Source organism: Osmerus mordax, chromosome 10, assembly GCF_038355195.1.
Source record: "Osmerus mordax isolate fOsmMor3 chromosome 10, fOsmMor3.pri, whole genome shotgun sequence".
NCBI classification, from domain to species: Eukaryota; Metazoa; Chordata; class Actinopteri; order Osmeriformes; family Osmeridae; genus Osmerus; species Osmerus mordax.
The window spans coordinates 10,326,268-10,347,561 of NC_090059.1; the positions used below are offsets into that span (position 1 = coordinate 10,326,268).

At 45.4% G+C, this 21,294-nt stretch overlaps 3 protein-coding genes across 8 annotated transcripts; 2 read left to right on the forward strand and 1 right to left on the reverse strand.

Moving 5' to 3' along the window:
* Positions 1-117: 117 nt before the first annotated feature.
* Positions 118-2,382, forward strand: atpaf2 (ATP synthase mitochondrial F1 complex assembly factor 2). Its single transcript, XM_067245044.1, has 8 exons — positions 118-349; positions 570-614; positions 719-867; positions 952-1,049; positions 1,256-1,336; positions 1,468-1,580; positions 1,697-1,812; positions 2,081-2,382. Exons 1-8 carry the CDS (start codon positions 214-216, stop codon positions 2,216-2,218), a joined length of 876 nt encoding a protein of 291 aa, XP_067101145.1. The 5' UTR covers positions 118-213; the 3' UTR covers positions 2,219-2,382.
* Positions 2,383-3,250: 868 nt separating this feature from the next.
* On the forward strand, positions 3,251-13,534 carry tom1l2 (target of myb1 like 2 membrane trafficking protein). Of its 4 annotated transcripts, XM_067244163.1 has the most exons (14): positions 3,251-3,342; positions 3,796-3,880; positions 4,685-4,763; positions 5,271-5,420; positions 6,101-6,235; positions 6,369-6,545; positions 6,656-6,906; positions 7,156-7,207; positions 8,612-8,783; positions 8,986-9,109; positions 9,325-9,400; positions 10,284-10,343; positions 10,625-10,661; positions 10,770-13,534. In XM_067244163.1, the coding sequence occupies exons 1-14, from the start codon at positions 3,291-3,293 to the stop codon at positions 10,928-10,930; spliced, it is 1,611 nt and encodes a 536-aa protein (XP_067100264.1). In that variant the 5' UTR covers positions 3,251-3,290; the 3' UTR covers positions 10,931-13,534. The 4 variants fall into 4 exon arrangements, with proteins under 4 accessions (XP_067100264.1, XP_067100265.1, XP_067100266.1 ...); XM_067244164.1 differs by lacking the exon at positions 10,284-10,343; XM_067244165.1 differs by lacking the exon at positions 10,284-10,343 and having other exon boundaries at positions 9,325-9,376.
* Positions 13,535-16,315: 2,781 nt separating this feature from the next.
* Positions 16,316-19,451, reverse strand: foxl3 (forkhead box L3). 3 transcript variants are annotated; one of them, XR_010877511.1, is made up of 4 exons: positions 19,090-19,374; positions 18,310-18,478; positions 17,330-17,940; positions 16,316-17,045 (listed from the first exon to the last, which is right to left on the reverse strand). XR_010877511.1 is itself a non-coding variant. In XM_067245302.1 (4 exons), the coding sequence occupies exons 1-4, from the start codon at positions 19,330-19,332 to the stop codon at positions 17,473-17,475; spliced, it is 783 nt and encodes a 260-aa protein (XP_067101403.1). In that variant the 5' UTR covers positions 19,333-19,451; the 3' UTR covers positions 16,316-17,472. The 3 variants fall into 3 exon arrangements, 2 of the variants coding, with proteins under 2 accessions (XP_067101403.1, XP_067101402.1); XM_067245302.1 differs by having other exon boundaries at positions 16,316-17,940; positions 19,090-19,229; positions 19,327-19,451; XM_067245301.1 differs by having other exon boundaries at positions 16,316-17,940.
* Positions 19,452-21,294: the final 1,843 nt, after the last annotated feature.

The following is a 21,294-nucleotide window of genomic DNA, read 5'->3' on the forward strand; positions in this document are numbered from 1 at the left end:
TGTGAATGTAGTTTTTTTCTGTGTCAACGTGGGTTCACTGCGGGTATTGCAACATAATTTCCAGACTACATTTCCCTCTGCTCTTTGGATTAAACAAACTATTCCTTCTGTCGGAAGGTCACACGCATGGCTGTGTTTGGAAACTGTGAAGGAAGGGATGCAAGGTTTTAATGATTGTATTCTACGTATGATAAACAGGTAGTCCATGCAAATATGTTGAAGAATCTTGTGAGATTACAGAGTCGACTGGGATGTGCCCTGTCTTCCCGCACTGTTTACCCTAAAGCATGTGAAGCTATTCTCCCTGGTTTTTCAGTGGATTGTAAAGCATACTCCTCTGCTATAACAGGTAAGAAGACTTTTTAATATTAGTGTATCTCATGCATTTGCCCACTGCTGACTGTTTTTTAATTGTATACCAATCAAGTAGCTAAAATACTAATACACTCATAGCTAACTACAAGTTTATTTTGTGGACCAGTGAATGGTTACACAACTCATTCAAACAGCGATGTACATGAATGCGGCACGCATTATTGTGTTGGTGTTTCTGTATTTCTTTTAACCAGAAAGAAATAAATTCTATGAAGATGTCAGCATATCGCAAGGAGAGGGTAAGAACATGGACTTATTGAAAATAATTTGAAGGTTGAATGATATATTCTTAGAATGTTATTAAATTATGTTGAATGTTCCATGTCCTTACATTTCTGTCCAGGTGGTTTGTTTGAGATCAACCTGGACAAACGGAAACTGAAAACACCTGGAGGGAAGCTGTTCGCTGTCCCAAACGAAGCCCTTGCCATTGCTGTGGCAACAGAGTGGGATGTTCAGAGGGACACACTCAAATTCTACACCATGCACATGGTACAGCCCGTGGCCTAAAGAGAATGTGTTTGGTACTTCAAGTAAATATACGGTTAATGTTGTTTTTCATCTTCCTCCTGGTAGACCACTCTCTGCAACACAGCTATAGATAACCCCACACAGCGTGACAAGGAACAGATGATCACCGCTGCCCTCAAGTTTCTGGAAACAGACACTATCTGGTATGTGGGCTGATACAATTGATATCACCTGGTCAAAAGGAAAGTCTCCAGTCCGCTCTCTCAATTAGCAATGGTAATGGTTTTTATTATTGATGATTAGGTTATAGCAATGGAGTAATTGGAAGCTCAGAGTTTATACCCTGTTACATGATTGTGATACTGGTGTTCATGGGGATGATGGTGATGACTGTGGGTCCTCCCTGCAGTTTCAGAGTAGATGAACCCCCAGGTCTTGTGGAGCTGCAGAAGAATGAGTGGGACCCTGTGTTGAACCGGACTGAAGACAGGTTTGTTTGACTTTACAGCTCTGTATCTTTGTCTCATCGGTCAAGATGAGATTGCATCTTCTACACTTTTTCTTCTCCCAGCAAAACAGTATGTCTGACTATAATAAACCTTGTTTTCTCTCTCTGTGCAGATACAACGTTGTTATTGGCTCTTCCTCCAGCATACTGGGGCCAGACATCCCAGAGGCCACCAAAGCTACCTTCCATCAGCACCTACGCTCCTATAACTTCTGGTCCATGACAGGTAAGAGTACTCATGTTTCTACTGGTATAAAGCATGTAACAATAGGCCAGTATACATTTTGATATTACATCATGATTTTTCTTGATTAATAATGACATTGTGTGTCCTGACTATAGGGCTGGAGTTTGTGATCACCCAGTTGAAGTCTGTGGTCCTCGCCTTAGGACTGATTGACAGACACCTGACAGTGGAACAGGCTGTGCTGCTGTCACGGCTAGAGGAAGAGTACCAGGTATGACCTCATCTCAGGAGCTCTGAACTGGCCATCCTATCCACCACTGCATGTCACACTCAGAAATGACTAGGTGCTTACCTTAATGTAGAAGATTTCTACCGTTACTAACTCATGAGCAGAGTAAATCCAGATATCACAACATCTGGTTCCTTTGCATCATCTACAGTGCTCCTCTGTCTTGGGTAGGTTCTGTTTCACTCACGCATCTTGGTGGGGGTTTTCTCCTTGACTCCATATCTTCTTTGTTGTCTTGCTTCATCTTCAGATCCAGCATTGGGGAAGCGTAGAGTGGGCTCATGACTACGACACGCACGAGCTGAGGGCGAGGACAGCCGCCGGCGCTCTGTTTGTCTACCTGACCTCCGAAAGCTCAACCATCAAACGCAAACTCCTTCAGGACTGACCTCTGAGCCTTCTGGACTTTCTCTCTCATCCACACACACACAGACAACACGCATATACACACAGGGCACACAAACAACAGACCTGATTCTGCTTCTGAAGACTAGAACTTAGATCCTGTTTTGTCCTTCTGTTGGTAAACTTATTAAATGACTTGCTCTGTGACAGCGGTGTACGGTAATCTGTCATTATCTTTAACATCAGTGTTATTTCAGATCAGACAACAATCAAGGCACTTCTTACAAAAAAGTTCCCAAGTTGCATGGGACAGTATAACACCCATTTTCTAGACTGTTGTTGTTTTTGAACCAGTTCTCAGTCTCCAGTGACTATTGAAAACAGTTGCATGTTTCAATGGGAACAGTGACTTGACCCTGAGGTTGAATGATAGTTCCTTGTGACCCTGCCTGTTGCTACCAAACTGTTATGTGCTTAAAAACCTGTACAGTATGGATTGTGTTTTTGGGTTGCAACAATAGAAATAAAGCAATAATAGGGTGCCATGGGGGTTTACAGGGTAAGAGCAGTACCATTCATGCTAATGCCTAATGCAAGGGTCTGGGTTCTAATCCGGCTCAGGCTTTTACTGCGTGTCCTTCCCTCTCTCTCTCTGTTTTCTTGTCTCTTCCAAACTGTGCTATTAAAGAAATAAAGCTGAAAAAAGACAACAGCAAAAGATAGCAACACTATGAGGAAAGATAAAATATGTAAAGTGACATTTAAGTTACATTGAAACACGCAGAGTGAAATATCGTTTAAAATAAGATTGTTAAAGATCTCTAATTAGACAACGTAATGTTACTGGTAGAACGAAGAGAAGGTAGGCTAGAAACAAAAAATGATAAACTCATTACAATTGTATTATCCACATATTTAGCTAGAGATGCGTTAATGCAGCATTTGATGTCATTTATTTACAATGGACAACGTCCACATGATAGACATTTCAATTGCCAAATCACATTCACAAGAAAGATTCTTTAACCAATTAGATTAAAAAACAGTGTGGGCGAGGCTTATGGCGTCTTCCTCACGAACTGTGACTTCGTACAAATTGTTTATTGTCGACCAAGATGGAGTTCCTTTTGGGAAACCCGTACAGTACCCCAGTGGGGCATTGCATTGGTATGTCATATTTGATACATTTAGAAAATATTCCGTTGTAGTAACCCTGCGGTTGTCTTGTCTTTAGGTAGCTTGCTAGCTTTTCCATTGGACTTGCTAATAGCTATGGTACTTTAAAGCTGAACACCAGCTGGCTAGCCTAGCATGATTAGCTGCTCGGCTAGCTGATTCGCCAGCTATCCTGCTAGCTATCTAACTTGATAGCTGTAGCTATAATAAGAAATATTTAGAAATATAGTTAGACATATCTAATGCAATATGGAATAGATAATTCATACACATGAATACACGTATCTAAAATATTCTAGCTGTTAGCTTGATAGCCAGACAACCAACCAAGCACAGTATTACCATTAGCCCTTAGCCTGCTGTGCTCGTCTTCCAGATGTCAACTGTATTTACATCTATTTATTATGTTACTACAGATTAACAGTGCTGTTTGTCCCTTGTTAGAAAGAGCCACGGATGGCTCACTACAAAGTGAGGACTGGACCCTCAACATGGAAATATGTGACATAATCAATGAAACAGAAGATGGGTGAGTAGATAGCGAGAGGATCAAGTTATTGATTAACTACCTAGTATACCAGGGGCCTGCACTATGCAATCAGTTCACTGATAAATCCTTTCACTGTTCAAACTATAACATTCAACTCGGCAGTTGCCCTTCCTTGTATTGGCATGTCATTTATTTAGGAAATGACCAGTCTTTGCCCTCCCCAAGTCTTATCTGGTTCTTGTCTTATCACAACCGTAATGGACTGGAATACGGATTTCACCCAAGAATTATCTTTCATCAACCTTGCATGTCAAGCTTGCAAATGGTTTGATATTTGATAAAAGCACTTTATATCAAAGCTAGTTTCTTTTGCTTATATACACACACCCAGTTAATCTGTGAATGTGTGAAAACAGTACCACAAAGGACTTTGTGTTCTGTCACATCCCAAGGATGTTCCACCCAGCAATCTACATGACATCTCTGTGGTTATGTGGCTGCAGAACCCACCACACCCTGTGCTGGTGGAAAGAGAAACCACAGAGGGTGCTGGACAACCGGCGTGAGCATTGTGTTCCACCTTGCTTTGTTATATAACCAATATTGTAAGATGATTGATATCTTCCAACCTGTTGTTTCCTCAACAAGTTAAGACCTAACAAATAAAACAAGATGTTGTAGCTACTGTACATCAGTCAGAATGATGTCTTTATCTTATGTCTGGACTTTGGTCTGTGTAATGGCTCTGTACCCAGTCACCCCTCCACAAGATTCTCTATCCAGATTAACAACATCCTACAGGCCCCTTGTTTAACCGTGGGCTGTCTGTCTGTGTGTCTTCAGGCCCAAGGATGCCATTAGGGCGGTGAAGAAGCGACTGAACGGCAACAGGAACTACAGGGAAGTGATGCTGGCTCTGACGGTGAGACGGGAGGACAGGGAGGGGGGAGAGGGAACGGGGGGGGGGGGGGGGGAGGAAGGGCTCAGCATGCATCAGGAACCCAGCTGGGGTCACGCAGTGTGCCCTGTTTAGAAGAAAAGACGTGGACACACATTCACATTTCCTTCATTTTAGGGGATGCTGTAATCCAAAGCAGCAGATGAACTGTGCTTATATGAAAGAACTGCCGATACTTAAATAAGTACACAGTTCTAACAGTATTTTAGTGGTTAGAGCCATGAACGGTCTGTAATTTTATCAGGCAAGTCAAGTATTGGCATGGTAAAAAATAATAACATCTCAATAACTTTGCAACAATAACAGCTAACAGCTACAATTCATTTCAACACATGCTGGGTGAAGGCCAAGTGCTTTGACTGTGAATGCCGCCGTGCTTGGCAAGACAGAACAAGAGCTTTGTGTGACGACCTCCAACCCCCGTGTCCTAAGGCGTGTCCTCTAACCCGCCCGCTCCTGCCCCTCCCTCAGGTGCTGGAGACGTGCGTGAAGAACTGTGGTCATCGTTTCCACGCCCTCGTCACCAGCAGAGACTTCATTGACGGTGTTCTGGTCAAAATCATCTCCCCGAAGAACAACCCCCCCACCATTGTACAAGACAAAGTGCTCGCCCTTATACAGGTATGCGTGTGTGTGTGTTTGTGTGTGGATTGGGGATGTCGGTTCCTGTGACAGGGAAGTGGGTTTAGGATTAATTCGGCACAGATGCATTTGTCGTTATTTGTAAGACGATAGATTTGAGCCATGAGACACGATTAATCAGCAGATGATGGGTTTCTATTCGTAGTCACATTTAGAATTCTGAGCTGAGGAGATCAGGCTAGAGTGTTTGTTACCTGACACTGGAGGGGGGGGGGGGGGGGGGGGCGATCCAGTGTTTTCCACTGGCGCTACACTTTCTGCCATCCGTGTGTGTGTGTGTGTGTAAGAGAGAGAGAGATCTCTGGTTACAGCAGCTCAGGTAGCCCTGTCTCTCTGGGCTCAAATGACACCAGCTATCTTCCCCAGAGAGACAGACAGACAAACAGATGGAGAGATAGAGTAAGAGAAATGATTAATGTCACACACATCATCATCACCACATCGCCCCATGCTTGGTTTATGTTACTGAAGCCCGCCACCTGCACAGTGATGGAGTCTGCAGAGGTGTGGGCGTCGACAGACACGAGACAGCTGCCCGCCCTGCTTGGCTCTAATAAGCCTCGCTGATTCAAAACACTCATAGTCAAATTCCGTATTATGGGATGGCTGTTGGCTGTCCTAACAGCACTAACATGCTTGTGTCTCTGTGCCCGTTCCAGGCGTGGGCTGATGCGTTCAGGAGCAGCCCAGATCTGACAGGGGTGGTCCACATCTACGAGGAGCTCAAAAGGAAAGGCATCGAGTTCCCCATGTCCGACCTGGAGACCCTGTCTCCCATACACACCCCCCACCGGGTAGGTGTGTGTGTGTGTGCGTGTGTGTCAGAGAGAGAGAGAGCGAGAGACAAGCTGTGAGAGAAAAATAGGATTTGGAACAGAAGTGGTGTTGGTGTTTTCACGGACATCCTCCTGTTCCTCTCCTCCCCAGTTGGCCAGCGCTCCGGAGGGGGATTCCACCCTGCCCAAGTACAGCGCCCCTCCCCAACCCCTCCCCAGCCCCCAGCCTCCCCCGCAGGCCGTACCCCACGCAGCCCCACCCTCCTACTCCAGCCCTCAGGTCCCCAACCTCCAGGCCTCGGGATCTATCAACCCCACACCGGAACAGGTACCCCCTCCCCACACACACACACTTAACACTACACGTAGCCATGGTACGGCACGTGAACGAATGACTCTATTACCAATAACCTCTTTCCCCCACCCCCCCACCCCCAGATCTGCAGGCTCCGCAGCGAGCTGGACGTGGTGCGCGGCAACACCAAGGTGATGTCGGAGATGCTGACGGAGATGGTCCCGGGCCAGGAGGAGCCGTCGGACCACGAGCTGCTGCAGGAGCTCAACCGCACGTGCCGGGCCATGCAGCAGAGGGTGGTGGAGCTCATCTCCTGCGTGGGCAACGAGGAGGTGACCGAGGAGCTGCTGCACGTCAACGACGACCTCAACAACATCTTCCTGCGCTACGACAGGTGAGGGGGGCCCACGCTCACACACACACACACACACTCACCTGTCAGTGCACACGCTCGTGCGTATCAGTACACGTGCACCTCTGTGTCCCTTAACGCATACCCACCTCACACACACATACATCTATCTTTACACACACGCACACCTCTATGCCCTTTACCCATACTCACCACAAACACACACGCACACTTAAACATTCATCCACCTGCACTCCTTCCACTGTTCTGTTTTCTGTTACCGTCTTGCAGGTACGAGAGGTTCAGGTCTGGAAGATCTTCCTCTCAGGGTATCAACAACGGGGTGAGTCTCTGTCTCTCTCTCTCACACACAAACACACACACTCGGTCTCCTCCTGGAAAGTCTCATTCTGACGCTTCATTTAGTTCCATGTTTACAAATACATTTACTAATACGTAACCCTGTCTTACACGCTCCTCTGTTCCTTCACGTAACCTGAAACACACACACACATTGTTCTCTCATTCTCTATCATCAGTCCTGTCTGAAACCGCTGTCTTTCTGGAGAGACGTCAGACATTGATAGTGTGTGTCTGTCTGCCTGTGTGTCTGTCTGCCTGTGTGTCTGTCTGCATGGCTGTGACACGGTGCAGTGTCTCTGCACACAGGCATGTGCCGACTACTCATCCTGTCTCCCTTTTCTTTCTGTTTCTGTGTCTTTATGGCTAGCTGAGGCAGGCAAGTATTAACCCCCCCCCCCTCTCAATGCACCAAACATCCTCTCCTTGTTTTAGCTGGGTGAGCTTCTGGGAACTGCTCTAGTGCTACAAGCTCCAAGCCTTCAGACCAACTCTCCACCCCTGGCTCCATATAACCAGGCAGCCAACCACTCTTCCCTAGACTGATCTGAGATCAGTACAGTGGATATGTACTTGTCACTGCACGATCCATCCTACCCTGCACGATTTTAAAGGACCCCATATAACATGTATTTACCACGGATAAGTCAAATAATTAATTGAAAATGTGTCATTGAATTTGAGCCGTGTATTAATGACACAAGCATCGTTTTAACGCAATTGAACTATATAGTGTAGTAACTGCTAGCATATTGAGCAGTCGGTTGCCAGACAGCAACGCAACACCAGCATACCAGGCATCATCGTTCTGGCTAGTGCAGTGACAGTCCTAATAGATGTGCTGGTCCCCCCCCCCCCCTCCTCCTCCTCCTTGTTCCTTAAGGGGAAGCCTCCCAGGACTTTTGTTGTTGTGGTAAATGGCTGTGTTGCTGTCAGACAACCTTGATAGTTCAGACCGCCCAGCTTCCTGGTTTTTCTGTGTCCACCAGGCTGCTGTCCGCCCCCTTAAGGACAGCACATGTCCTGCTGGCCTGTCTCTGCTCTGTCTGGACGCTGTCATGCTTCTGCTGTTAGCTGAGGGATGTTTCCTACCCTTACAGACCAACACACCCCAGCCCAGCCCATACCTTCTTGTCTTGTGCTGCTGATGTTTGTTCATGATTTACAGCGGCCGGCCCCCGGGGGTCTCCCCAGTCCCAAACCAAATGAGCCATGTTCCGTTTGGAACTGATCCCTGCTTGTTGACCTTGCACCGGTCCCATTTGACCGAGCGTAGCTAAGTTGTAGTCTGAGGAGCATACACTTGGAGAGAGTCACTTCTCTCTCTCTCTCTCTGTCCTTGTCTCTCTCCCTCCCTTCACCCCCCTCTCTCCTCTCCTCCCCCCAGGTGCTCAGCGAGGCCACGGAGGACAACCTGATCGACCTGGGCCCTGGTTCTCCCGCTGTGGTCAGCAACATGGTGAACGCTCCCCCGTCCTCCAGCCTGCCCCCCTCCCTCAGCGCCCCCGCTGCCAGGCCCTCGTCCCCCGCCTCGCTGGCATCCAGACTGGCTGGTCTCGGTGTGTACTGCTGCAGCCTTGGCCTGGGCCAGCCCTGCTACTCTGATTACAGCACAGCCACCGTTAATGGCTCTCTGTTTTCTGTAGCTGGTGGTGACAGATTTCCATCCCTTGTATATAGACAATAATGAGTCTGTGTCTCTCTGTGTGTTTGTGTGTGTCTCTCTGTGTGTGTGTCTCTCTGTGTTTGTGTGTGCACCAGACGTGGGTGCTGACAGTGTGAGCGGCACTCTGAGCTCCCTGCCCAGCTGCCAGCCTCCGGCCCAGGACGATTTTGACATGTTCGCCCAGACCCGGACCGGCGCCGCGACCGAGCCACGCAGGACGTAAGGACGCGCCCCCTACCTCTCACTTCCTGTCAGTCTGTCTGTGTGTCTGCTCACTCCCTCAGACGGCTGGACAGGGCTTCCTACTGCTCAGTTAGTCACTGTGCTCTAGCATCATTACTGGCTGATTCCCTTGAACCTATACAGTATAATATATGCCCCCCCCCCCCCCCCCCCCCCTTCTCATCCTCTCTTTTTACCCCCATCTCGCTCAGGGCTCCCGTGGAGGACAGTCTCCCAGGAGCAGGGCTGCCCCCCACTCTGGAGGTACGACAGCCCACTGCAGGAGGGGTAAGTGAGCCAGGGCTGGACTGGGGTGTTACCTGGAGGCTTGCTGTGTTGTAGTGTTATCTTGGACCTGCGTGTTACCTGGAGACAGCAGTGCATCATCCTAGCTCATCTTGTGTCAAGTGTTTGGGAGGACCTGGGCTGGACCTAGATATTACCTGGGCTGGACCTAGATATTACCTGGGCTGGACCTAGATATTACCTGGGCTTGACCTAGATATTTCCTGGGCTGGACCTAGATATTACCTGGGCTGGACCTAGATATTACCTGGGCTGGACCTAGATATTTCCTGGGCTGGACCTAGATATTATCTGGCATTACTCTTGCTACGCCTGCAAACAGGCTAGCAAATGCATACAGGTCCTATCTGCAACTGATAACAAACAATCTGTGTTTTGTTTCAGATTTGTGAGTGTGTGTGTGTTTGTGTGCACCTGTGTGTGTGTGTGTGTGTGTGTGTGCTTTGTGTTGTTTCTGGTGTATTTCTTCTTGAGAACCTTCCCAGTTACTTAGAACTCAGCCACTCTATCCACCACACCCCATCATATTGTTCTAAACAACCTAGGAGTTTCTCAACTCTCCGCACACCTTTTCGGGCAATGCCTGGAATAAGCATGACGTGTGTGTGTGTGTGTGTGTGTGTGTGTGTGTGTGTGTGTCCCTTTGACAGTGCTCCATCAAACATTGAGAGTTGAGGTGTACTCTGAATTTAACTCTTCATTGCAAACCAAATGTGTTAATATCATCATAAGTTATTTCATTTTTTCTTCAGTTTGAGAAAATTTATTTATTTCATTAGACGTGTGCCTAAGTTGATTTTTCCTTTTTTTGTTTCTTATGTTTTCTTTGTTTTTGTTTTGGGGGGACATGTCTGTTTGGCCCTAGGTTCTGGTTGGTCAGTCCTCTGTCATGGATGACATAGAGGAGTGGCTCGGTACTGATGTGGTGAGACATGATTATACCTCTGCCTTTTCCTTCCTCCTTATTTTCTTTCTCCCTCTTCCTTTCTCCTTCTCATCTCTTTCGCTTTTTCTCGCCTCTCTCTCTCTTTCTCCCGTCTCTCTTTTTGAGCTGACCGTAACACTTTTCTCCTTCCGTTCCCCTCCTAACCAATCACGTGTCAGGATCCACCGTAGCTTCCTGTGCAGCTCCTAACGGTGTGTTGTGGTGGGCCGGCTTTTCTCAAATTCCAAACAAGAATATAACCTGTTTCCTTTACTCAACAGCAAGGGGACGAAGGGGAGGAGGGCGTGACTAGTGAAGGTAAGACACTTTTCCCCTCTCCCGCTCTTTCTCTCCCGGACCAATTCCTCTCCCCCTGCACCTTACCTTTCCCTAATCATCTGTTTTCCGTTCGCTTACGTCCTGCAGAGTTCGACAAGTTCCTGGAGGAGAGGGCCAAGGCTGCAGACATGGTGCCCAGCCTGCCGCTGCCCCCTGGTGGAGACCCAGCTGCAGCTGCAGGGCAGGGCACGCCAGGAGGCAGCAGGAAGAAGGCCAGCAGGCCGGAGGACTCCCTGTTCGCCATGTAGACCCGTCCTCTCCTCTCCTCCAGCCCTGAGTCTCTCACCCCCACCGGCCCAGCAGCTCTGGCCCCAGAGTGCTGGGTGTCTGTGCACAAACACACACACACCATCTGTCTATCTGCTCCTCTGCATCTCATCATCTCGCCACCAGCTGAACATCCATCTGATGATTCTGTGTGTGTGTGTGGGAACATGTGTCAGCCCATACAAACTTGTGTTTCTGTTGAATTACACTACAAACGACTCCCACCGACTGGTCCATTTTGAGACACTATCCGAGGATGACACCTACCAGTCTGGCATGGCTGTAACGCACTGAACCCTGCAAGACCATCAACCCTACCCTGTCTGTCTGTCTGTCTGATGGACTGGCTGGTCTCTCCTTAAGATGAGACACCCTGTTCTGCCTTGGTGACACGGAGCCATTTCTGGAGCCGATTCCTCAAAACACCTTGTTGCATGCACGGACAAACCCCCACCATTTAATCAAACGCAACTTCCATTTGTCAAAGGGAACTACAAAGAGGTAAAGGGACTGGTTCTAAGCATTGAACCTGTAAAGACACCAGTGTAGGGGGAGTAACGTCATAAATATACATTCATGAGATATGATGAATAGGGAATATGCTGGACTGTTTTATTGTGTTTTTTTTTATTTAGGTATGTAATTCTTGCCCTCCCCAACCAAGTCCATTACGCAGTCTCTGGTCCAGGTTCAGATCCCCCTGGGCCTGTTGGGGTTTAATGCTGTTGTGGTGCTTTGGGTCTGGGTCCGCTGTAGAACCAAGAATCAGCAAGGTTGTGTTTGTGCGTGTGTTGAATCGAGCTTTTAAAGGGACTGATAGGTTAAGCTAAAGGGAGTTTGAGTTCAGTGTGAAGAGAACATTTGAGAAGTCAATCAGCTGCTGAACTTTAAGTTTCTAACCGTCTAGAAAAGGAATCGATGACAAGTAAATTCAGTTATCGCTATAGAAAATATTTTTTTGTTTTTGCTTTCCATTGCACTGTTTCTAGATTGAGGCTGAATGAAAATCATTAACATGACTAGACGATGCATGGCTCTGACTGAAGTGCTTGCAGGCTAACTAACAAGTCATTTTGAGTCTAAACACGTTGGTGTTGATCCACATGCTGAAACACTAGTCCTGTTGATGAGACAAGGGAGGACATGAACATGGATAGAGATGAGGGTACATCAAGCCAGCAGGTGGGCCTCACGACACGGACCTGATGACACGGACCTGATGACACAGGCCGATGACACGGGCCTGATGACGCCAGGCCGATGACACAGGCCTTCACACAGAGCTCAGTCTGACGGCCGTGCTGTAACTCGCGCGCCAGCTGCGTTTAACGGACCAAAGTTTCGCGTGTCTGTTGATTGGTTGTTGTTGAAGGCTTTGTAGGGCTTACAAACGAAATCTATCTCTTGATTCACAGTTACGTGCCTGATATCTCTTTTAGAAACCATTCACACGGCATTACAGCGCAATTCTCTTGTCAATGTATGCAGAAAGCCCATGCTTGACTTGTTTCACCTCTTATAATAACACTAGTATATCCACGATTTTCAAATGGGCATGGAAGGACTCTGAACTGAATGTTCACTCTCTCCCTCCAGTAAGATAGTACTCCGTACGTTTGACTGTGGGATACCGTCTACTGTTGTACCGAGTTATGCAGTCACAATGAGCTCACTACTAGTACACCCTCCACCATCAGCCCACCTTGTATGCTTGTTCTCAATGAGGGGAACGTGTTGGGACACTAGAAATATGCTAGCTGTAATAAATGAGAAAACGTGGGTAAATATTGACAAAAGTGTAGGAATAATTTATGAAGCATTATTTTCTTGATCTAGCAGTATTTGAATGATCGTTTTATTGTAAAAAAAAAAAAAACTGAATGATTAACTAATTACGTTATGGGGGGGGATAAATGAATTATTATTTTCATGACGATTGTGTCGAAAGATGTTTTAATATTGCTACTGTTTATGGAGTTCAAAGTTTTCAAAGGGTTCCTAGCATCCAGTCTTCTGCGTCAGTGTTTGGAAATCCTTCGGGACGATTCGCCAGGATGAGTTTTGAATCCGGTGAACAACGAACATCTTGTTCTAGCAAACGTTGACTCATTAGCAAATTACTTTACCTTTGAGAGGGAGTCTTGTTTGTTTGTTTTTGTGTGTCCTTTTGTTTGTTGAACAACATGTATATTGTCACCGTGGAAAGGGTTTCTTGGGTTCTATTCTGTGTTTTTACAGCGTTCCGTGTGTGTGTTTGTACTTTACCCATAAGGTAAGGCTGTATCCCTGGCAAGGCTATTGGTTGAATAAATGCCGACAGCACTTTGTATCGACAGTTAAAGAAAAGGACTGCTTTAGGATGCTTTCAACAGCATACACTGTCAAAAATGAAGAGCATTTTCATTTATATATATAATGTTGTCATCCCTATGCCCACTTCTTGAAAAACCGATGTATTTGTTTGGAAATACTAAAAGGTACATTCATGAGTGTGTGCCATCTTTTTCTTGCTGTCTACTCTCTCTCTTTCTCTCAGACTCATGCATGTGTTGAACTCCAATAAAACACTAGCAGTGTGTAATGTATTCTGGCTCTTGCATTTCTGTACTACACTTCTAACACAGATTACACTAAATGCATTGTAATCCAGTATTGCAGTCTATATAGCTAAGTAGTGAATGTTTTCCAGTATTCCAGTCCAGAGTAATGCAGCTTAGGTTGTTTTATAGATCCTATTTACCTTGCCTAGAAACCCCTCCCACCCTCCTAAACCCAAGGCCTTCTCTGCCTCTTCACTGAGGGGGGATGAGGAGGGGGCCAGGGCTCTCCCATTGGTTGATGGGAATCACCTCATTCTAAAACATGGCTTCTCTCAGTCTGTCCTCTCTCTATGGTGGGTTTTCCCGGTCAAATAAGAGGGGGTGTGTCATACTTTCCCACCATGCGCTCTCTTTCTCTGTCAGCCACTCTTTCTCTCCCTCTCTTTCTGTCTCTCGTGTGGGCTAGTACAAAGACTCGTTCACACAGTTACTTTGTGTTGGTTTTAGGCTTGGTTTACTCTGCTCCATCCTGTTCTACAATCCTAACTAATAGCTGATGCCACTTTGGATCTCATGAGGTAATGTTGATGTGTTCTTTGAATCCTGGCTTGTGTGTCATCTCATCATGACTAGAATATCTAACGTGTTTTACTGCCATGTTATACAGACAGCAATTTCCTATCCAGTGCAGTGTATTGATCATATCATCAACAAATTGAAACTAAGATGAAAGCAATGAAGTGTACAGTTTGTCCTAACATAGACATACTATATCCTATCAAATAGCCTGCTACGGGTTAGGGTGTTTGTGTCCTAAAACAGACACATTCTAGGCCTCACAATTAATATATAAAGGCAACAGATGTGTTTTAAATCGGGGGGTAATTAAACAATATAAAACGATGAATCAACTAACTAGTTGGAGTTCATCCCTAGGCTTTGTGATATCAGAAGCAGGATGTGTGTGTCAGGACTTAGACTGCATGCACTGACACAACACTTTCTGATAATACACTCTATTCTGTGGTGACTAGGATGCTCATCTTTCATCATGTCTCCCTCGCAGGAATGGCTTCTACAGAGCAGAGGCGTCAGCCATCAGAGCTGTCCATGAACACAAGAGATTATGACATGTTCCTCCTCAGTCCCTCTCCCTCCCCTGGCTTCAGTGCCAGCTCTCCTCACAGGCCAAGCTGGGATAGCCCTCTAGTGGCTAAAACACAGAAATGGCCTGGTCTTACTGAGAATCACAAGGTGTAGCAAGCACTATGTTCAGTCACCGGTCTCCACCACACAAGACCACAGAAGTCAGTGGATTTGATATGTGTGTACTATATAACGATCTATATGTTTGTGTGTGTCTGTTGGACAGAGCTGTGGTGCATTGTAGTTGCATTGCATGTGTAGACCAACCGAGTGCAATGTCTCTGCTGTGCAACACAGAGCTGAACCAAAACCTCAACAAGATGGCTGTCTTCATCTGGCTCCCCTGTTACCAAGAACAGGATTTCTTCATTTAAACCTTGTTTAATATGCATTTACTCACACGTGTTGGTGTATTTTTCTTTTGGGTGTGTGCATGTGTGTGTGTGTGTGTGTGTGTGTATGTGCGTGTGCTGCTTTTTGAAGCAGCCTAGTGTTTACCTTCTAGATGCTCCTGATTGATAAAGGGATTGATGTTAGTTTACATGATGCTGGAAAACAGCAACAACAACCACTTCTCTGATGAAGCCATCAAACAGCACACACTGTTCTGGTCAGGAGCACCCAGCCAACCGTTTAGAATCTTCTAGAATGCTCTAACCCCTAAAATAGAGCACAGAATACCAGAACATTTCCAACCAAGCTGTCATTTTGTATACAAGCCCCTGACTTCTATTACATTTCTAATATTCCATTTTTTCTTTTACACCCTTCCAGCCATTTAACATTATTATAAACTTCCACAGTCACTTGGAATGGAGTTCTCAGGGACCACAGGCTCTGTAGGCCTTCAGTGTAAACAGAGCCACAGTGACATTGATTGACGTGTTGTTTTGATGTTCTCATTCAAAGCACATTTAAAACCCCATTTAAAATGGTGGCATATTCCATTGATAGCCTGGTTGAGTTCACCACCCCCCCCCCAGTGTCTGACTGATAGACAAGGTTCTAAATGTCAGAGGGTGCTGGATGTGTGTATGTATGAGGCCTTTTCACCTCAGGGTATTTTAACACTTTCCATTCATATGGAGCTAATCCCAATATCATTACCCTGTAATCTGCATTTGGGTGTAGGCCGTTGATTTATGGCAGAGTAGAGTATCTCTGTCCTCATACTCATGTACTGCCCACAGCTCAAGGAAACGATGGTTGTTAGTCAGGTAGTAGGACATTACTGTACACAGCCTACCTCATTACTAAACATAGACCGCCACTATATTAAACAAAAACAACTATTCAAATTCTCATAATGAGTTCCATAGCCATAGTCACACACCTGCATGAAATCCAATTACAAAGCAAAAATGCTTTGAATTAAATGACCTGTTTGTGTTTATGATTTAGTTGTTATATTAACGTTGCACATCATTGCTTTCCCAATTTCCTCCCTGTACCCAGTTCAATCTGCACAGAGCCACTCATACAACCTAGTACCAACAGCCCCGTTTAACATTTTTTTTTTAACATAATTCAGACAGTACAGTTATCAAGTATCACTACTAAGCAGGTCTTTTATTCTTCCTTATTGGCTAGTATCATAAACGATTTCTGCAATGGTTTGAAAATATATATTTTTGCCTCAAACTGAATGAAAATTACTGTGAAACCAAGGTTTGGGATTTGGATGAGTACTTTAATAGAGGCCATTCACAGGTACAAGTTACTTTAGCCAGCAGCTACATAATGACAGCATTCACTGACAACACCATAATAATACTGTATGTGCATTGACTTTTAAACCTGCATGCTTGCCTTTTGCCTTTTCTTCCAGTGTCTTAAAGAGACCCCTGCAGCCTCCCAGCATTTTATGCTAAGTTAATTTACCCAAATATATCCACGGCCGGGCAGAGCGACTTGGAACGGCGGAATTCCAGGCTCCGTCACCGGCTCCGTTAATGGAAACCTGCTGATCCATAAACGCAGCGCTGAGCCAGACGGAGGCTGGGGGGCAGTTCAAGTAGCAACATTAACACTGCCGATCGATCAGCACATTTACAAGGAGGCATAAGGTGTGTTTAATTATAATGACGTTGAGGGGGTAGTGCTGTTCTGGCGGCAGGTCCCTGTGTATTTGAATAGGGTCACATCTTGGCCTCACCTTGCAAGTGTAATGCTATATTAAATGCCACTCATGTTACAGCGTGTTGAGAGGCGTCCTGATGTAGTCACGGCATAATATAAAGGTTAAATTGAAATATGTCTACTTCAAACAGCAGAGAAACAGCCGATGATTGATATCCCTTGTGAGGGAAATAAATGTTAACAGGTCCCTAGTTTGTGAGTGTTAAACTCTTACCTTTATGAATGGTATCAGAATAGGGCTGTCTGGGTTGGGTGGACTGTGGCCTTCTAACTGGTTTGAAAAGGTCAATAGAAAAGATTAGCATTATTGGAGAAAAAGTGGTCTGATTGACAATAAATGGCCTCCAAGCTCCTTAGTGTAGATCCTAGTATTTATAAAACACTTTTTCTTTCCAATACTGTAAAGCTAATCTAGCACAGGACACAGTGGATTATCACAAGTTTTGGAATGGACACATATTTCAAGTTAGTTGTGTGAGTGACTGTACATGAATGCATGATGGACTGGCCCACTGCATGCACAGCAAAGATACAGAAAAGAACACTGTACTGTACCTCTTCACAGTCCATCTCTTTGTAGTCAATACAACTCTTGTACTATTAACTGTGTCTTTGGATGTCCTTCATTTTCCCATTTTAGACACATAGAGCAATAGGGTTTGTTCTAGAAATTTCTTTCCTTTCATTCTAGAACATCCTCAGAGGGTCCAGAAATGCAGGTTGAGGTGCTGGGGCTCCAGAGCATGTATGGGGGCGAGAGGAGGGGGTCTGAACCCAGGAAGAGGAGGGGCCGGAGTGGACAGGATGTAGTCGATGCTAAACTTGATCTCAGATTCTGGTTTGTTATTCTGGTGGGCCTGGTTTGGGTTGAGCTGGATCTGTGGCTGAGTGGGTCTGTGGCTGGGAGTCAAAGGGCAAGGGGAGGAGTCTGCATCAGAACGCCGGCCTGAGGGTCCATGCTGATTGTTGCTGATACGGTCGCTGTTGTTGTTGTTGTCAACGCGGAGAAACGGCTCGCCCGAATCCCGGAAGCCCATCTTCATGTTGCGTCGACGGCGCCGGCGGCGGAAGTTTCCGTTCTCAAACAGGTCCAGCATGGACTCACAGCCCGCCGCGAAACTCCAGTAGTTCCCTTTCCCCTTCTCGTTCCCCTCTGTTCTTGGAACCTGGGGATGCACACACAATAATGAGTACTGAACACTGTCCTGGACACACTGTACTGATCATCTCCTATAATTTCCACCCCCTATATTGTCTTCATGCAAGCATTGTTAACAGTGTGGTAATATTACACGTAAGACTAACATGCAGGAGCAAGAATGATCACAGTCTGACATTCGGTAATTATTTAACATCCTTCACAGGCTTAAATACATCTTTATTCACTGTTGCTATGAGACAGAACATCTTAAATATAAGAACAGATATGAGAACACATTTTTCATTTTCAAACACCTCCACTTGCATTTATGGACCCTCCGAGGATGTTAAAATAATTGAACCAGTGTTAGTGAGCTGTGTGCACAGGGCTGTACCTTGATGAAGCAGCTGTTGAGAGAGAGGTTGTGCCGTATGGAGTTCTGCCAGGCCCGCTGGTTGGACCGGTAGAAGGGGAAGCGTCTCATGATAAACTCGTAGATCCCAGACAGAGTGACTCGCTGGTCCGGGCTCTGCTGGATTGCCATGGCAATGAGGGCTATGTAGCTGGAACACAGACACATTCAATGCTGAATTTTTTTTAATTCTTCTATCGCCTTTATGAGATTTTAATCATTACTTTATGTTACTGGGAGAGAGTAAGAGAGATTAAGTGTTTTAAGGGCACTAGGACAGCAGAGCAATAAATTATGAGTAATGACTAGACAGGGTCCATTTTCTGGCTGTCTATGAGAATATTATTATTGTCCCTCAAACAATAAATTTTTATAATTCATGAGTTTACATTCGATGGGTATTATTTTCCCATTCATTCTAGAGTGAAGAACTATTTACAGTACAATGGGAATAGCCTTGCCCTAAAGAAATGTAAACATTGTTTAAAAGGCATGTGAAATCAAATTATGATACAGAATAAAGTTTTGTAAAATAAATATTCTAATTCAGTAGAATTAGGTGTTGCACTAAATTGTTAACTCTGATCTAATAAATTAAGATATATATTATCTAAGTCCAAATGTTTGTATGGCATTGATATGTTATTATTTGTGAAATTAGGCTAATAATAAAAATAAGAATGGGACATGAACTTGAATAATAGGCTAAATATATACATAAAAATAATAAAGTTTGAATATTTTTAAACACAAGCACCATACCTGTAAGCCGGTCGGCCGATTTTCTTGTCTTCATCCGTGCTGCTGGATGGGTAGCCGTCTCCATCATAGTTGAAGCAGTTATATGGATACTGCGAGTTATCAAACATATCTTCGCTCCCAGGCTGACTAGCATTAGACTGCTTCATCTAATTCAAATAAATGAAAACTTCTGTTACTTCATATACCTGCAGCGAGGAAACAATCCAAGAACACCTCTGTGAAGTTGAAAATGTATACCAACATATGTCAGGTTGGAACTCAATGAAGTATATGATTCCAGCTTCGTTCTTGCTTGTTGTGGGTCCCCAGGAGCCCCCCTCCCTCTTTCTATCCGTACAGAGAGGTGGTCCGCATATCCCTGCGTCGATAAGGCAGCTAATTGCTTGGCCAGCGAATAGGCTACCGCCTGCTGAACGCATGAACCCGGGGCGTCATCAACTGGACACCGGACAATTCCTTTTCTCCCCGGCTGATTTTGGGTGGTCTCGGTCGCAGTCGGAATGTTGACTTTGTTTTGTTTCTTTTTATAGTCTATCCAATACTAACAAACAAACTCCTTACATGTCTCTCCTTTTCTCTTTGGGATGTGTGTGTCTGTCTGCTAATTCCGCCCACAGCTTTTGGGCACCATGCGTTACAGGCGTTTTACTCTGGAGGAGTTTTGTAGATGCAATCTATAATGCTGCATAATGGCCATAAATTGCGTTTCCGTGACTGAAAGGGGGGATGTGTAGCCTACTTCGAAGTGCTCTAAACGGGACATTTGGGGCTCTCCCGTGAGCAGAGGGAGACCGGAGAAACAGCCCGCGGCGTGAGGCCTGCGTGTGTGGCCTCTGATGCGCAAGATAGACCGCTGTAACGGCCCTTTGTGCGCCTCTACCGATGCGATCACAACCATTTATAAGCGCAGTTGTGTTTACTTCTTGTATATTAACAGAGCAATTGAAAAAACTGTCAACAAGCAGGTCAATTGTAGCCCAATTTTCATTAATGAGAATTGTTTTTATTTAGATCTTCCCCCGGTGAATTTAATTTAGTGAAGCCCTGGTAGCTCAGTGGTTAAGCATATGTAAACTGAGGGTAAGCGTAAAGGTCTTGGGTTCAAATCCCAGCTTTCATCAAATTACAGCTTTCATCCAAAAGTACCTTGGGGGATATAAACCTCCAACCTCTTGATTTGCAGTCAGCCACTTTAACCACTGAGTTAACCCTTCCACCCCAAATAATGGATGTGGACAGTCATACTTGCTCATATTCACCCACTCATTAGCAAAACACACCTGGCAATCCTTTGTATTGATTAGCAATCAGATCACATGACCAACAATCACCAGGATAGAAACAATTAGCATACATTTAGAGGACTTGGTTCCCCATTGACCCAATGTTAGAGCTAGATGTGGTAATTGTTTCTATATTTTTGCATGAGATCAAATTTATCGGGATATGTCATTTCATCCAAAACACACATACTAACCCCTTTGGTAATTTCCCCCAAAACACACATGCTAACCAGGGTGCAAATTATACAATGATAATCGAGGGGGTCAACTTCTTTTCCAGGGTGTAAAGTAATATTGACGATTACAGCTAAGAACGATATATAAATGTATCGACCCCCCGAACCTGTTGTTTTTACCTCTTTTGGGGGGTACGAATTTATCTAGCTTCCAAAGCACAGAATTATAGTTGAAGAAAAAAAATAGCCTAAATTTTTTAATTCAACCCATAATATGACAAGCATTCCATACTGACACACTCCGGGGATTCCATCCCATCATGTCAGACGGGGGGGAACTTGGCCCCAGCCTACATGGCCTGATCTGATAAGTAGCACCCTTGCGTCTCCGACTCATTCCCATGACGACTTTTCCTTTGCCATTCCAGTCTGCGGGCAGATCATTAGCGGTCGTTAGTCTCGCGGTCCCTGTCCCTCTGATGTTTGTCTCTCTGGGCTTCCTCCGTTCACCATGTAGAAGGGCCACGGCTGCAGTTCTTAACCGAGACGCTTTCCGGGGGCTGTGAGGGGTAGGGAAAGGTTATCCAAACAAAGTAGACTGTATACTGTAAACATGTTTACATGCTGGAGCTGAGGGACGTTTGTTATTGGGACTGTACGCCATCAAGCTTCTCATCAGCACCATTTAATGATGCTGCTGGTGTTAAGTCATGAAGCTACTTTGTATACCTTGTGCTTTCAATTAC

Coding starts and splice junctions, on each gene's coding strand:
- foxl3 (XM_067245302.1), bottom strand. Junction 18,479..19,089: donor ATCGGCCGACCGGCTTACAG/GTATGGTGCTTG, acceptor TCTGTGTTCCAG/CTACATAGCCCTCATTGCCA. Junction 17,941..18,309: donor TCAACAGCTGCTTCATCAAG/GTACAGCCCTGT, acceptor GTGCATCCCCAG/GTTCCAAGAACAGAGGGGAA.
- tom1l2 (XM_067244162.1), top strand. CDS start 3,291: ATGGAGTTCCTTTTGGGAAACCCGTACAGTACCCCAGTGGGGCATTGC. Junction 3,343..3,795: donor CCCAGTGGGGCATTGCATTG/GTATGTCATATT, acceptor GTCCCTTGTTAG/AAAGAGCCACGGATGGCTCA. Junction 3,881..4,684: donor ATCAATGAAACAGAAGATGG/GTGAGTAGATAG, acceptor GTGTGTCTTCAG/GCCCAAGGATGCCATTAGGG.
- atpaf2 (XM_067245044.1), top strand. CDS start 214: ATGTTGAAGAATCTTGTGAGATTACAGAGTCGACTGGGATGTGCCCTG. Junction 350..569: donor ATACTCCTCTGCTATAACAG/GTAAGAAGACTT, acceptor TCTTTTAACCAG/AAAGAAATAAATTCTATGAA. Junction 615..718: donor CAGCATATCGCAAGGAGAGG/GTAAGAACATGG, acceptor ATTTCTGTCCAG/GTGGTTTGTTTGAGATCAAC.